This window comes from Akebia trifoliata, chromosome 4, assembly GCF_017979445.1.
Source record: "Akebia trifoliata isolate Shusen 1 chromosome 4, ASM1797944v1, whole genome shotgun sequence".
Taxonomy (NCBI): Eukaryota; Viridiplantae; Streptophyta; class Magnoliopsida; order Ranunculales; family Lardizabalaceae; genus Akebia; species Akebia trifoliata.
The window spans coordinates 15,231,377-15,245,711 of NC_141378.1; the positions used below are offsets into that span (position 1 = coordinate 15,231,377).

Consider the following 14,335-nt stretch of genomic DNA (forward strand, 5'->3'; position numbering starts at 1 on the left):
GACATGTGGCACAATACAGAGTGTAATGTGAACGATAGATAATAGGAAAAATTATTTAATGGTCCCTGGCGGAAGGTTTTCTTTCTAATTAGTCATTAGCTTTTAAGGGTTAACTAAATAGGCCATTTAGTAAATCCCTATTTTCTAATCGGACCTTGAACCTTACTCTAGACATTTCTCACGAATGAAATGTCAAAAATACCCTAACCTTTCAAACTCGTCATTTTTCGTAAAATAAAAAATAAAAAATTGGATTTTTGGCGTTCCAATAGAGTTTTGGAGATTGCATTCCGATGAAAATGATTTGAGAAGGAAGAAAAAGTCATTTTCAAGGGGTTTTCCCGGTATTTTTAAGATGTAAGTAAAAAACTAGGGGTTTTCAATTATTTTACTTCGTTTTTGGATGAAAATCAACCAAGGATGATTCTTTTGGTTTGAAATCATTTACACAAGTAATTACGTCAGGCTTAAGTCAAATTTTTCCTGTATTTTATTTGGAAAAAACTTGAAAAAATGAAAATAGGTGGGTTTTACAATGTCGAGGTCGATAGTTTTTATTTTTGAGCTCACCAATAATTATTGCCGACCTCACCAGTTTTAATTATTATCGAACTCAACAACAAAAATATTGAACTAAAATAAAAATTGTTAACATCGACGTTGCAAAACCCACTCGTTTTTATTTTTTGTGTTTTTCCAACTAAGATATAATGGAAAGATCGACCTAAAATTTGACATAACGATTTGTGTAGATGGTTTCAAACCAAAGAACCATCCTTAATCAGTTTCATCAAAAAATGAAGCAAAACAATAGAAAAATCGTAACTTCATTTTTTGTTATAAAATCAAAATGCATCTAAATGTTCAAAATGAGAAGTATATCACTTTCATTTATCATTCACGATAAAAAATCGTCAAAAATGATTGGAATCACTATTGGAAAACCTAAGCATATGAATAAGATAAAAAATAAAAAAAAATGGGTAATTTTGGTATTATAAATATTATAACCTGAGATGAGGTTGAGAAATCCATTAGGGAAAGGAAGTTTTACTGAATAGACTATTAGAAAAAAACTTCCACCAAAGATCATTAAGTAATTTTCCCTAGATAATATGTAACATAAATTGAATTAATTACATAACATTCAAGAGATGTTGATTTTTTTTCTTTCATATTGTTGATCGAACTTAATTTTACATGGAATAATACAAAGGTAAGTTGTATAGTTTTAAAAAGAGACTCGTGGGATCATTTCTTTTAACGATATAGGTATTCAAGTTAGGTTGTTTGTAGGAAATAATTACTTGGCTTATCGGGATTTGTTGACCAAACCACGCGCATTCACGATGTATCAAAATATAGCCATAATGAACAAAAGGCATTATTATAAGAGTCGTGATTTTCTAACGCCCCGTCAAACATACACCCCCATATGCTCCAATCACAAACCCTTTTTCTCAAGATACACAACTGCACATCCCCATAAATATGTGCAATTGTGTACCCTGGTGAAAAAAATGTATATGGTTATAGCACATATGATGTCAAGGCACATATGAGAGCATATGTCAGAGGGGGCGTCAGAAAATCATTATTCTTATTATAAATACACATCACATTGTATTTTCGAGAAGAAAAAAAAAAACAGAGTCGCTACAAAGGGTGAAATTTTTTCATAGTTAAAGTTATACTAAGTAAGTGTCTAGTCATTTCCTTTCAATCAGCTTCATATTCCATATGTTGGTTTCATCTTAAAATGCTGTCAAAAATTTGTTATAATAACCTTTCACAAATGTTTTTTTTGTTATAAGCAAAGAAACTTTATTGAATAAGTGGTCGAGGTGACCAATTGTGAAAAACAACATAACAGAAAATAGAAGTCAAGACAAGAACAGCTACACAGCAATGCTACAAACTCACTCCCATCTACCTACAGAGCCAGCAAAGAAAATCCCCATAAACTCATGTGATCGCCTAAATCAATAGACAACTGAGTCTACGTTCTCTTTTTTCCTTTCAAAACAACGTTGAGTGAGCTCCTACCAAATGCCCCTAATAAATTGCAAAGGGTACCAACATCCATAACATTCTCTTAGCTTCCGAAAAGAAAGAACCCTACCAGCCCCAAGCTTCAAAAAGTGATTTACGAACTTTGGAAAACAATCTACTACTCCGAATAACTAAAGAAAGGACCTTCACACTTGCCTCACAAAGTCACAATGGATTAGCAAATGGTTTATCGATTCCTCGTCTCGCAAATACTTATTAGGTCTGCTAAAACCTCTCCGCAAAATCTGGTCCAAAGTAAAGTTTCTTTTCAAAGACACACACCAAATAAAGAAGGCTACCTTTGTTGAAACTCTTTGACCCCAAACTGCTTTTACTGAAAATCGAATGTGAGAAGGTTGCAACAAGTAATTATAAAAAGAGTGTACCGTGAATAACCTTGAACTAGTACCCTCCAACTCCAACTCTAACTATCCCTTACATTATCTTTAAACTCCACATCTTGTAAACAACCTAGTAAACGTGTGACCCCTTACTTCTAAAATGAAAGTCCCACCTTCCATTTCCTCTCATCATTGTTAAAAAAAATAATTAACGGTCTAAACTTTCTTAGAAGACAACATGTACATGTCTGAAAATCTAACCATCAGAGGAGAGTCTTCACACCAAGAGTCTTCCCAAAAACGCACTCTCCTCCCCGAACCGACTTTGAACTTAACCCATTTGCAAAACGACGACAACAACTTCATAATCCCCTTCCAAACATGATAACCATACGGAACTCTAAACGGTCGAGTTTCCCACCCAACTGGATTGACCCCAACTTTGATGCCACAACCCTCCACAAACTATCCTCCTTTACTTCAAATCTCCATAACCATTTACCAGACAAGGTCAAGTTCATTACACAAATTTTTTTTTTACACCTAACCCACCCTTGGCTCTCGAATTACAAACTTATCCCAATTTACCAAATGAAATTTATTATTTTCTTCCTTGTTATGTGAAATAAAATAAATTTTATGAGAAAAAATTGATCAAATTATCAAAATACCTATGAAATCAAAACACCCCTAGAGACTACATAACACTTAGAAAAACTCTTTCGAACACATAAAATAATAACCTGAAACCAAATAAACTATTTTGTCAATTTTCACAAAATTATCAAAATTCCCCTCTTGGAATCTGCATCCATTTCATACCATAAATTACATAAACCGACATTTCTAATGAACTCCTTACAAAAAAAATCAACTCCGAAACATCCCAAAACGTAGAAAAACGACCTCCCAACACAAAAACTCTCTTTGGGAGCAAAATGATAGTTTTCTAACTCTAAAATTCAAAAATCTAAAACTGTTAATTAAAAACCTTAATAAATGTAAAGCGACCCATTTATTCAAATGGGACCCACTAAATATTTAATTAAAGAACCCTCCACAGGAGGATCTCGATAAATATTAAATAATTAAATAAAATACCTTTTATAGGAGGTGTTCAAAAATTAAAAGATTTAATTCTCCATAAATCAAGTAAACCAAATCAAAATCACTTGAAAATAAGTTAGAGATAGATTTTATCTAAAAGAGATCTAATTTAACATAAACCTTATAAAAAAAACTTCTTTAAAAAACCAACTCTACCACCAAATATTGCATGCTTTCAAATTTTATTTTAGAAAAAATAGGTAAAAAACTCTCCAAATTTTTTCAAAACTCTAAAGTTGAAGTCCTAACTCAATAGCCATCCCCCAGTCTTGATTTTTAACCCCAAAATCCTAAAAACACTTAGATTTAGCTCGAAGACATCCAAGAATTCTCATATAGGAGTTTGGAATAGAAAAGCGGATACAAACCAAAGAACTTCATAAAAGAAATGCCCATTGCCAAACTCTGAGAGAGCACACAACCAACAATTAATAGTCGATCACATCCAAAGGTAATTCCATAAACACTAAAAATTAAGATTTTTGCAATGTAGATCTTTGGTATTAGTATATATCAATTTTCGTCAAATGGGCTTGGTATCCAACACCTTCTAATCTCGTAACTTGATCTTCGTACCGCAATCTCTTCATAGATTTTTGTTTTATTTATTTAGAGTAAATTTTGGTTCCTAAACCTATAATTAGGTGGCAACTCCATAAAACCTCATAAAATTGATTTTTTTCGATAAAACCTTAAACGAATCTACACCTGTATGATCAAGGCACTTTCAAACCCTTCATTCAGCCTTCTCAACTTGTTTGCATACTCAAATTACATGTATAATCTAGCAAATTAGCTATCAATACGAGCTTGACTAACAAACCTAAACTGTTGCTAAGAACCCATCATCTCTTCTTATCCCTACAAATTACGTTCATATTAGAGTGACAGATCATAAATCATTGTGACTTTCTTTTGTGTTGTCTTCCTTCCTCGGTTTTCATTGAGTGAAATGTTGTTGTGGAATAGAAGTTTCCTCTCGACTACTTCAAGGCAATGGAGTTTAGTTTATCATTTGAATGAGAGGAGTGTGAGTGGAATGATTAGGTTTAGGATTAAATGTTGAATTCAAATAAAAAGAATTATACAATTTATACGATTTGTCACCTCTTTGTGAACAAGTTGTTTAAGTATGAATATGTTAGATACCACACCATGAATTCAACTTTGGTCCAAACAAAATGTTGAACCAAGTAAAATTATTTCTTTTACTTTTTTTTTTATAAATAAATTAATATTTCATAACTAAACTAAGGGTCTTGTTAACGTGTGCCCTTAGTTTAGGTGCATTAAAATATTAAATACACCTTGAAAATAAGTATTTGAGGGTATTTTTGGTATAAAAGATCGGGTATTCTTGGTAGGAATTTCAATTAAACGTGTGACCTCAGGGCACATGTTAACAAAACCCAAAAACGAATAAGCTTCAATCTAGGGGAAAACGCAGTTTTCATAGGAGTCAATCAAGATATGCCTAGTGATTCTCGAAAAGATTTCCTAAGAATTCATTTCGAGAATCCCTAGAAATATCTTCTATTAACCCCACACGGCAATCACAGAGCCACCCAAGTGGCGGGGAATATTCAGCTTTAACTGCACCACGCACCCGCGAAAACGACCTAACGTTAGAATTTCCTCTTTTTTTTTAAAATGGTCCCGCGATTAGGGTTTCAAACGGCTATATTTAAACCCTAAAAACCAAATCTTTTTCTGTATCTCTGCTTCGCTGCTGCTCTTGCTCTCGTCACTGTGATTGATCATGGAGTTAGACCATCACATAGAGAGGATTCTATGGACCGAAGAACATATAGCAGATCGAATTTCTGAACTGGCTTCTCAGATATCCAACGATTTCAAGGAATTTTCGTCTTCTTTGATCTTTGTTGGAGTTGCAACTGGTGCGTTTATGTTCTTGGCTGATTTGGCGAAGAAGATCAAATTGCCAATTTCTGTTGATTTTATTAGGGCTGAATCGTATGGATCTGGAACGGAATCCAATTGCGCTCCTAGGATTTCGTGTGACGTTAAGATGGACATCAAGGGAAAACATGTAATTCTGGTATAATAATCTATCTTGGATACACTTTTATATTTTATTTTATTTTTTGTAGGATTTTGGTTGGAATTGAAATTTTACACTTTTATATTTTATTTTATTTTTTGTAGGATTTTGGTTGGAATTGAAATTTGTTGTACTTGTATTTAGGTATTCGTCATTGTTAAAAATTTTACTGGTTATTGGTTATTGTTTTTTAATTGGTAATTTAATATTAGAGTCCGATTAGCCTTACTGAGTGAGTAAGGATTTCACCCTTTCTAAGGGTCCTTGGACTCACCTTGTGACATCAAAAAACATGATCCAATGCTTCAATGTTGTAGAGTAAAAAAATTCTATGAACTTTGAAAAAAAAATTATTTTTCACTGTTGAATTTTAAATTTAAATTTTGGTAGTTCAGTATCCGTCCATTTTCAAAACCTTTGATCAAGCCCCCTCAAAAGTTGTTTTTTTTTTTTTTTGATCTGAGCTTCTTGATGAAATTTAGAGGGCTGTGGTGTTGGATTGCTATGAGTAAAACGACCCTTAGTAAGGCTTAAAATCTTTATGTAAGTTAGTATGGAAAATGTTTCTCTTATACTATTTTTATTATAGTTTGCCCACATGCATTATCTTTGGGGTTAAATGGGTAAAAGAGGGAAATCAGAGGGATATCATTGAAGAGGTGGGGGGGAGGAGAGGAAAGACAATAAATTTGAAGAGTGTGAAGCGAAAATGCAACAAAGTGAGGTAGTATTCCACTCCATTATAGTTGGAGTGAGACATTTATACCCCACAACTGTAGCTGGAGTGAAATTCACCGTTCTATGTGATTTGAACTTAGCCTTGCCTAATGCTTTTGACTACATTGGATTTGATCTAGCTCGAATATTGTATCCGTGGTTGGTAAATTCTTAGATCACACCATTGTTGCTTTGAAAAGAGAGAACCAATTAAAGGATATATAGAATCTTCTAATTCTTATTATTGTTCCGTCAATGACAGGCTACTTAAATAAAATAAAAAATCACAAAAACAGGAGCGAAAGTCCCTCACCCTTGCATTATTGTGGATTCACAATGAATTACCTCTAAGTCAGTTGACATAGAAAGAATGTAAAAAAGATTAAAACAAGTATACAAATCATTGAATGTTTAGAATTAGTTTATTAGCACAAGAAATGTGTTTGAATGTAACTCTATCGCAATTCTACTAGGAACTCAAAGCTCTTCATCACTACAATCCTGCCCTATCCCCACTTAACATCCTTGTTACCTAAAATGACTGGCAAATGTGTCAAAATTTACTTGATAATTTAAATGACAAGGCCCAAGTCATACAGCCCTGAACGACAAACGTCAGGGAGAAATATACTTTTTCATGGCCTTCAGTTTACTTGATCTACACTTCATTTTACTCTTCCTATTGTGTTTCCTCTTTGATGTCATCCACAGTTTCACTAAAAAAGATTAAACCTGAAAACTATTCTCTCTAATGATTCCTGCACAAAGGATTGTGTTTGAATGCTTTAGGAACTCTTAAACATACTTCCAGTTATTATCACTTCCTAATTGCAGGTTGAGGACATTGTAGACACAGGAAACACTCTATCTTGCCTTATTTCACACTTGGAATCAAAAGGAGCATGTTCTGTATCAGTTTGCACTTTTCTCGATAAACCTTCAAGACGTAAGGTTCATTTTGAACTGGTGGGTGAAGGAAAGTTCTATCGAGGTTTCGAGGTAAGATTACCTGTATAGTTTCAACGGGAATAAAGTTAATTGACATCTTTTTCATTTGAACTCAACTGAGGCTCATTCTTAATCTTGTCATGTTAATAGCTTGCCTCATGCAGACAGTAATTATGGAACTTATCATTTGTCATTTATGAACTTATCAGGTTATTCTCAGTTTCTCAAGTTTTCATTGTCATATAAATCATGTATTATTTGCAATTACTCTTACTTATTAACCTTCTAATTCGAAAATGTTTATGCAAGGTCTATTTAGATATTAGGCTTGGGCTTGGCTGGGTGTAACTGAAATTTTGTGGGTAGTGGTTGAAAAAAAAATGCTAGTGGACTTGGCAAGCAAGTCATCATTGCACTCTTTTGGTTAAGTGGTTATATATGCATGTGTTTTGAAAGACCTCGCATTGGCTTCTGGCTTAGGTGGACAAAAGCTAAAGATTGTCATTGGGAATCCTTCTTTTGGCCTATAGCCAAATATGAAGGCTGGTCCTTGCAGAACGAGATGGACATTAGTTAGCAGAAGAGTTAGGAAGCGGCTCTATGTTGAGAGCGGGGGTGTCATTAGTAAAAACTGAACTCCTTTACGACTCAAATTGTGGGAGTGAGCAAGATTTTCCGGAGCTGGAGCTGGAGCGGCATGTTGGGTAGAATATTCTAGCTGTGCTAGCATGGGGAAGGGTTGAAAGCGCCTATGCAGAATCGGTTGTATTGTCTAGCTAGTTTACTAGGACTTAATCTATGTAATAAAAGACAACGGTGGGTCCCACGCTTTTTGTCTCAAGACTTATACCCAATAAACAACGTATCTCAAGGAAGCATTTTACCTTTTCTCTTCTTCATCTTTCTAAAAGTACCCCTAACTTTATTATCTTTCTTCTGCCCTTTTTCAATACTACCCCTCCAACTTTATTGTCTTTCCTCTTTCTTAATAATATCTCTCCAATTTTCTTATTTTTTCCTCTTTTGCCGCCTCCTTAACCCAAAGATTTTTTAATAATATTCTTCCAACTTTATTTTTTTTCCCCTTTTACCCCCTTAACCCCAAAGAAGGGCAAGAGTGTACACACACACACTAATATCAATCATTATATTGGAGAACCAAATTATGCAATCTATTCTAAACTAGCCTTTGGTGCCTTATTTGAAAGATCACTGCACAATATACTCACTTTAACACGTATCTCATCTTGCCCAAGGCCCACTGTCACAAAGATAGGATTAGAAACAGGGATGCACTTAATCCCGCTAGGAGCATAATTCTAAACTGATGTTCTCTGGATTTTGCACACATCGTTTGGGAAAGTTAAACGATACCTAAAAATGTAATAACTCATAAGGTTTTAGGATGAGAACACTGCATAGATGGGCACGATGCTAGATCAATTTTTGTGGTGAGAACGTATAAGTTTCTACTTTCTTGTTATATATAGTTTTTGCTTAATTTATTTTAGATTGTTATCAGCTCTCACAATGTATCTTAGAATCTTATTTTTCCTCATATTACCATATCACAATCCAGATTGTGATAAATGTATTCTCTCTCTTTTTCTTTGACAGTGTCCAGATTACTTTGTCGTGGGTTATGGTATGGACTTCGCCGAACTCTATAGGAACTTGCCTTATGTTGGGGTATTGAAGCCTGAACTGTACAAGTGATTTGGTTGGTCAGCCACCTTATTCACGACTATATTGTGTCCAGATTGTAGCTACATATATTGACATTTATTTAAAAAATAATTATTTTAACAACCTCAAATTAATAAATAAGTTTATGCATCCAAATTTGAAAAAAAAAAAGGGGTGTTAAGAATGATGTTCTTCATTGACTATTGTACTGTACTTGCAAGGGTCTTTGTTGTTGTGGGGTTTTGGGTGTTACAAATTATTTTCCTTACCTCAATTTTAGGCCACCTTGACCTATATGGTTGGTTCTGTATTGTTTGTGCGATGTGCTAAGTTAATGGAGAAAGTTTTCCTGTACAAGGAGTATTTGGTCCCATTAATGGGCCGTGTTTCTGTGTTGTCCTTATTAGCCTTGTGGGTATCATATGGAGTCTTATACCATTTGCTATTTGTTGGGTATTTGGATCGAAAGGAATGCTAGAGCTTTTGAAGGAAAAAAATGGCATAAATGAGAGATTCTTGGATATTAAAGCATCCTTGTATATCACCCCTTAGGGGTCAGCTTTACGTACTTTTTCCAGAAATTACCTGATGTGTGGGGGAGGGGATTGTATGTGCCCGAGGATTAGTTGGGTTGTCTTGAAGGCCCGGATACCTTGGTTGCAAAAGAGAAAAAATAAAACATGCCATTCTTCTTCACATTGTTTCACCCATGTTTCGAATTCTCCTGTAATTGTTGGGAAATATTTTCTTCTCTCAGAGAGAAATGAATTTCTTGAGGGGGGAGAAAATTTCCTCAAGAACCTGACTTTCCATCTGCAATCAAATTGGACAATCAATTTTCATGAGGAAATTGTATGCTTGTCAAATCATTTAATGAACTGACACAATGTTTTAAAACTGATTTTTGGATCTAGAATCAAAATCTCATTTTGCAGATCATGTTTCCACAGTTGTGATACGAAATATTATATACCTAATAGTAAACAATGTCATTACAGCGCTAAAATGCTGGAAACACAAGTCCTATTTTGTTATTAATGACTGATTTCTGATTATGGGAGACTCGCTTTTAATATTAAATAATTATGGGCAAGAATCGGTTTCTAGAATTTGGTTGGAAAATTTCTGAGCTCTTAGAGACCTTTATGGTAAGTGATGTACAAATGAGATTTCAAAGTCTTGAAACCTTTGCTGAAGACAATCCCCCCTCAAGAGATTTCATGGCCTCGTGGAATCTGTCCCCTAAGTTCAAAGTTAAGAGTCCCTGTGAAATGTAGATGGATCAAGCCTCCCAAGCATTATTTTGTTTTGAACTCTTATGGGTCTCTTAGAAGCGACCTTGGAGGAGATGGAGCTATTATCAGAGACAGTTGTGGCAAGGCATTCAGTGAGAGCTCTAACTGAGCAGGCCCAAGGTAGAACAGTCTTGTTCCAAGCATTGTAAGCCATCCTGAAAGGGATGATAATGGCTGAAGAGGAAAATATCCAAGCTTTAGAGGTCAGGGCAGATTCTAAAGCCACTAGGATTAGAGCAAACCAATTCTGCTTTAGAGAATGCAACTGCAGATACCTAGCTTCCTTCCTCCCCTCTTTGGGCAAAGTTCTTTTCGAGCATAGGGACCTCCCTAAGACTTGTGGACATTATATGTAAGGATGCCTTTGGGCATGCTTATGAAAGAATGTGGTTCTTGTTTTTCTGGTTGGGATCTGCCTTGCCACAACTGTCTTAGAAACTGATATTCATTCATCTATATTGTGAGAGAGAAACTGAATTTGGTTGCTGCCTCATTAATACAATGCTTGTGAGTTAACAAAATCAGGCCACCTTTTATACAAAAGGCTTGAAAGGTCCCACGAAGCTAGGAATTTCTTTGGGCCACTCTCGAGGGTCCTGTGGACCTTTGACTCAACCAATTACACGTAGGACTTTCCAAGGGGGCGGTGTGGTGTGACCACCCGATTAGTCCCACTCAAAGGGTGGGTATTCCCATAATATTAAAATAAAAAATAAAATAAAAATATTGGATCGAGTTCACCAAATCGGTTTCTTTGAAATGGTTTTACTTTTAGCCAAGTCAAAGACGGTCTAGGTTGACATTGACTGACTCACTCAGTGACGACTCGCTAATATGGACTTGGCAAGGTTTTAAGGGGGATTTGCTTAAGAGTGCTGATAATATGACGCGGTTTTGGCGCACGCCCTTGATGCGTTTGCTCACAGCCTAACAAACGTTTGACATGTTACGTGAATGACATCAACAATAGAATGATTCTCTCTCTTGCCCGCTGCCCACATATTTATTTTTTTATATTTCAAATCTTAAAAAGGATCGTTGGGCCAACATTGATTATCACATTTACAATCCAACAACACAATCTTTTAGATTTCCTGAAAATATTAATATTCAAAAAATATATATATTATTTATCAAGCTTAATCCAAAGTGTTGAAAATAGATGGCCAGAGAGTATCCAAATTTAAAAATAAAATTCGACGGTAAAAAATTAACTATTTAAAATTTTTTTTTTTATAAAGTTCATATAATTTTGTCTTCTACAACTCCATTGCATGAGATCAAGTTTTTGAACGTCACAAGGTGATTAGATGACAAAGTTTTTTCTTTTCTTTTCTTCACTATAGTCAGATGAGAGAAAATGGTTATTTTTCACCGTTGTAGGAGCACTTTACTACTAGCCTATAAAAGTAGTAAAGTTGGAGGCTCCTACTGCTATTTCATTCCAATTAAAAACAAATATTAAATAACACTGCTTATTTCCTAAAAAGAAAATAGAAATTAAATTACCTTAATTTTTAAAAAGGAATCTTGATGTCATCTAAATAATATTTTATATTTATATATAATTGATTCTTTTATTAAATATATTAATCATCAGCCATATATTTTTTTAGGTCCATTGCCCCTCACATTCCCTAAAATAAAATAAAAAAGTACACCACTTAATAAAATCCCAATGCCCTCTATTTCCTCAAAACGCACATTCTATCTCTTTTATTTCTTCTTCCTTGCCACCATCATCACCGTGGTTGCCATCCTCCACCTCCCAACCTCTATCCCCCCCCCCCCCCCGTTTCTCTCTCTTTGGTCTTCTTCTAAATAACATGAAAATTATAATATGCCTTTAAATTTTATTACGTATATCGAGAAATTAAGTCAATTATATTGATTTGTTTTTCTATTTAGTTTAGAATAAAAATATTAAAATAAATTGTAACATTGTCGATTTAAAATAAGGATTTGTTAAAAGGATAATTTGACAAATAAAATATACAATTCGAAAAACCTTATCATGATTATGATCGAAGAATTAAAATATTTAGTCAAAATAGATAAAACTCAAAATTTTACAGGAAACTCTTTTGGTTAAACAGATGTTATCATTGAGTTCAAAAACATAAAAATATATAGTTTAGACTATCAACATGCTTAAATTTGAGTTTAATCTGATAAGTTATGAAAATATTAATTTTATTAAGAAAATTTAATGCGTAAAGGATATTTTGATAAATAGAGAAAAATCAGTGAGGAATTTCAAAAATTCGATATACATAATTCGAATTTTCTAATGTAACGAACATAACGAAGAAAATAAAAATATATGAAAAAATTTATATTATTTAATTATTTTTTTAATATATTATTAAAATAATTTATTTTTATAAAATTTGATTTAAGTGTAATTATTTATATAAGAGGGATTGCTTTTAAATTATTAAAATATTAAAGGGATGAGGTGTAATTAATATAAATATAAATATTATTATATATATATTATTATATTATATTATATTATATTATAAATTATAAATATGTTAACATATTAGATACGCACGCGTATTAATTTTATATATTATAATATAATATAATATATTATCTTATATTATATTATTATATATTATAATATAAACTGATATTCATTTATCTATACTATGAGAGAGAAATAGAAGTAAAGACAAGTGAGTTTTAATAATGGGTTTGTGTATGTTACATTCGATTAAGATTTAAATGTATTTTGTCGAATCGTCGTAGGGATGTGTAAAACACATCTATGAATGTAGGAAACTTATAATTTCAAATTCGCAGTATAATTTTCAATGAAATCTATTTTATTTTAATTTTGATAATTAGTTCTAAATCTATTATGATTTAAATTCAAAATACATGCATCGAATTATTGAATAATTTTTTTATATATTTTCTTTAATATTTTAATATTATAAGATAAAAATAAATGAATTTAGGTGAGTATAACCAGAAAATTAATTTGTTTAACAAATTGATTTTTATAGTAATTTTTTGTAGAGTATGTATTTTAAAACTATTAAGATGACCTGTTTTGAAAGTATATTTCATTGGGTAATAATAAAAAAATAATGAAATATTTAAGTTTAAAATAAAATCAAGAATGAAAGTCTCGATTGATTAGAATCGAGAATGAAAGTCTCGATTGATTAGAATCGAGAATGAGATTCTTGGTTATATGTGTTTGTATTGAGGAATTTCAAGTTTATAGTGCTTTTGAGCATTGTATAATAAAGCATATAATGCAATTAGGACGGTAACTGTGGGACGGTGTTCCTGCATGTTTACTGCTTTCGATATACTACTCATGTTTATAATTCTAAAATACTTGGAATATTATCACACTTATAAATTTATTTTAATTTATTTAAAATAAAATTTGAAAGTTATATATATTATTTTGTTATTTATTAAAGGGATAATGAATGCCTATACGATTAATCGGTAGCTCTTTTCGAAAGCAACTGATTAATTTATAATAATAAGGGTTTGATATTCTTTTGATAATATGAGATACAATTTGAGAATATCATTATACCTATTATTCGAGAAATTTATATCTTAACTTTATTGAAAATAACAAATTGTATTGTAAAGATGATTTGTAGATGACTAGATTGATTAAGAACACATGCATACCACATAAGTACGATGAAGTTGGCTTGTCAAATGATTATTTATAGTATATAGTCGGTAAACGATTGATCTCCATTAGGGATCAATGACCGATCTGAGTCTAAAAACACAGTCAACCAATTATGATAAATTGTCAGATCAACCATAAAATCAGGAATTAATAGTGAGTTCTATACTGGTTAAGTATTGGAGCATCGATATATAGATCAATATTTTTGTATGGGTCGTGTACTTCATTATTCTTATCAAATACACCACCAAGATTGATATTTTTAATACATGCTTATGTTTATTTTATTTTATTATGAGATGAAAATATTTCGTTATCATTTTATTAAAGATTAGTTTGTTTCGAGTGTTATTCGTTTTTGTTTACTTATTTTAAAAAAAATCTGTATTATTTGTAATAGATTAATTTATTTATCCATTTAGGATTATTAATTTGAAATGTGAATTTATTATTT

The 14,335-nt window shown here is 32.5% G+C and overlaps 1 protein-coding gene across 2 annotated transcripts; it reads left to right on the top strand.

The window, feature by feature from the left end:
• The first annotated feature begins 5,062 nt into the window (after positions 1-5,062).
• On the top strand, positions 5,063-9,284 carry HGPT (Hypoxanthine-guanine phosphoribosyltransferase). Of its 2 annotated transcripts, XM_086439922.1 has the most exons (4): positions 5,063-5,559; positions 7,114-7,278; positions 7,378-7,436; positions 8,845-9,284. In XM_086439922.1, exons 1-3 carry the CDS (start codon positions 5,260-5,262, stop codon positions 7,396-7,398), a joined length of 486 nt encoding a protein of 161 aa, XP_086296048.1. In that variant the 5' UTR covers positions 5,063-5,259; the 3' UTR covers positions 7,399-7,436; positions 8,845-9,284. The 2 variants fall into 2 exon arrangements, with proteins under 2 accessions (XP_086296048.1, XP_086296047.1); XM_086439921.1 differs by lacking the exon at positions 7,378-7,436 and having other exon boundaries at positions 5,074-5,559.
• Positions 9,285-14,335: the final 5,051 nt, after the last annotated feature.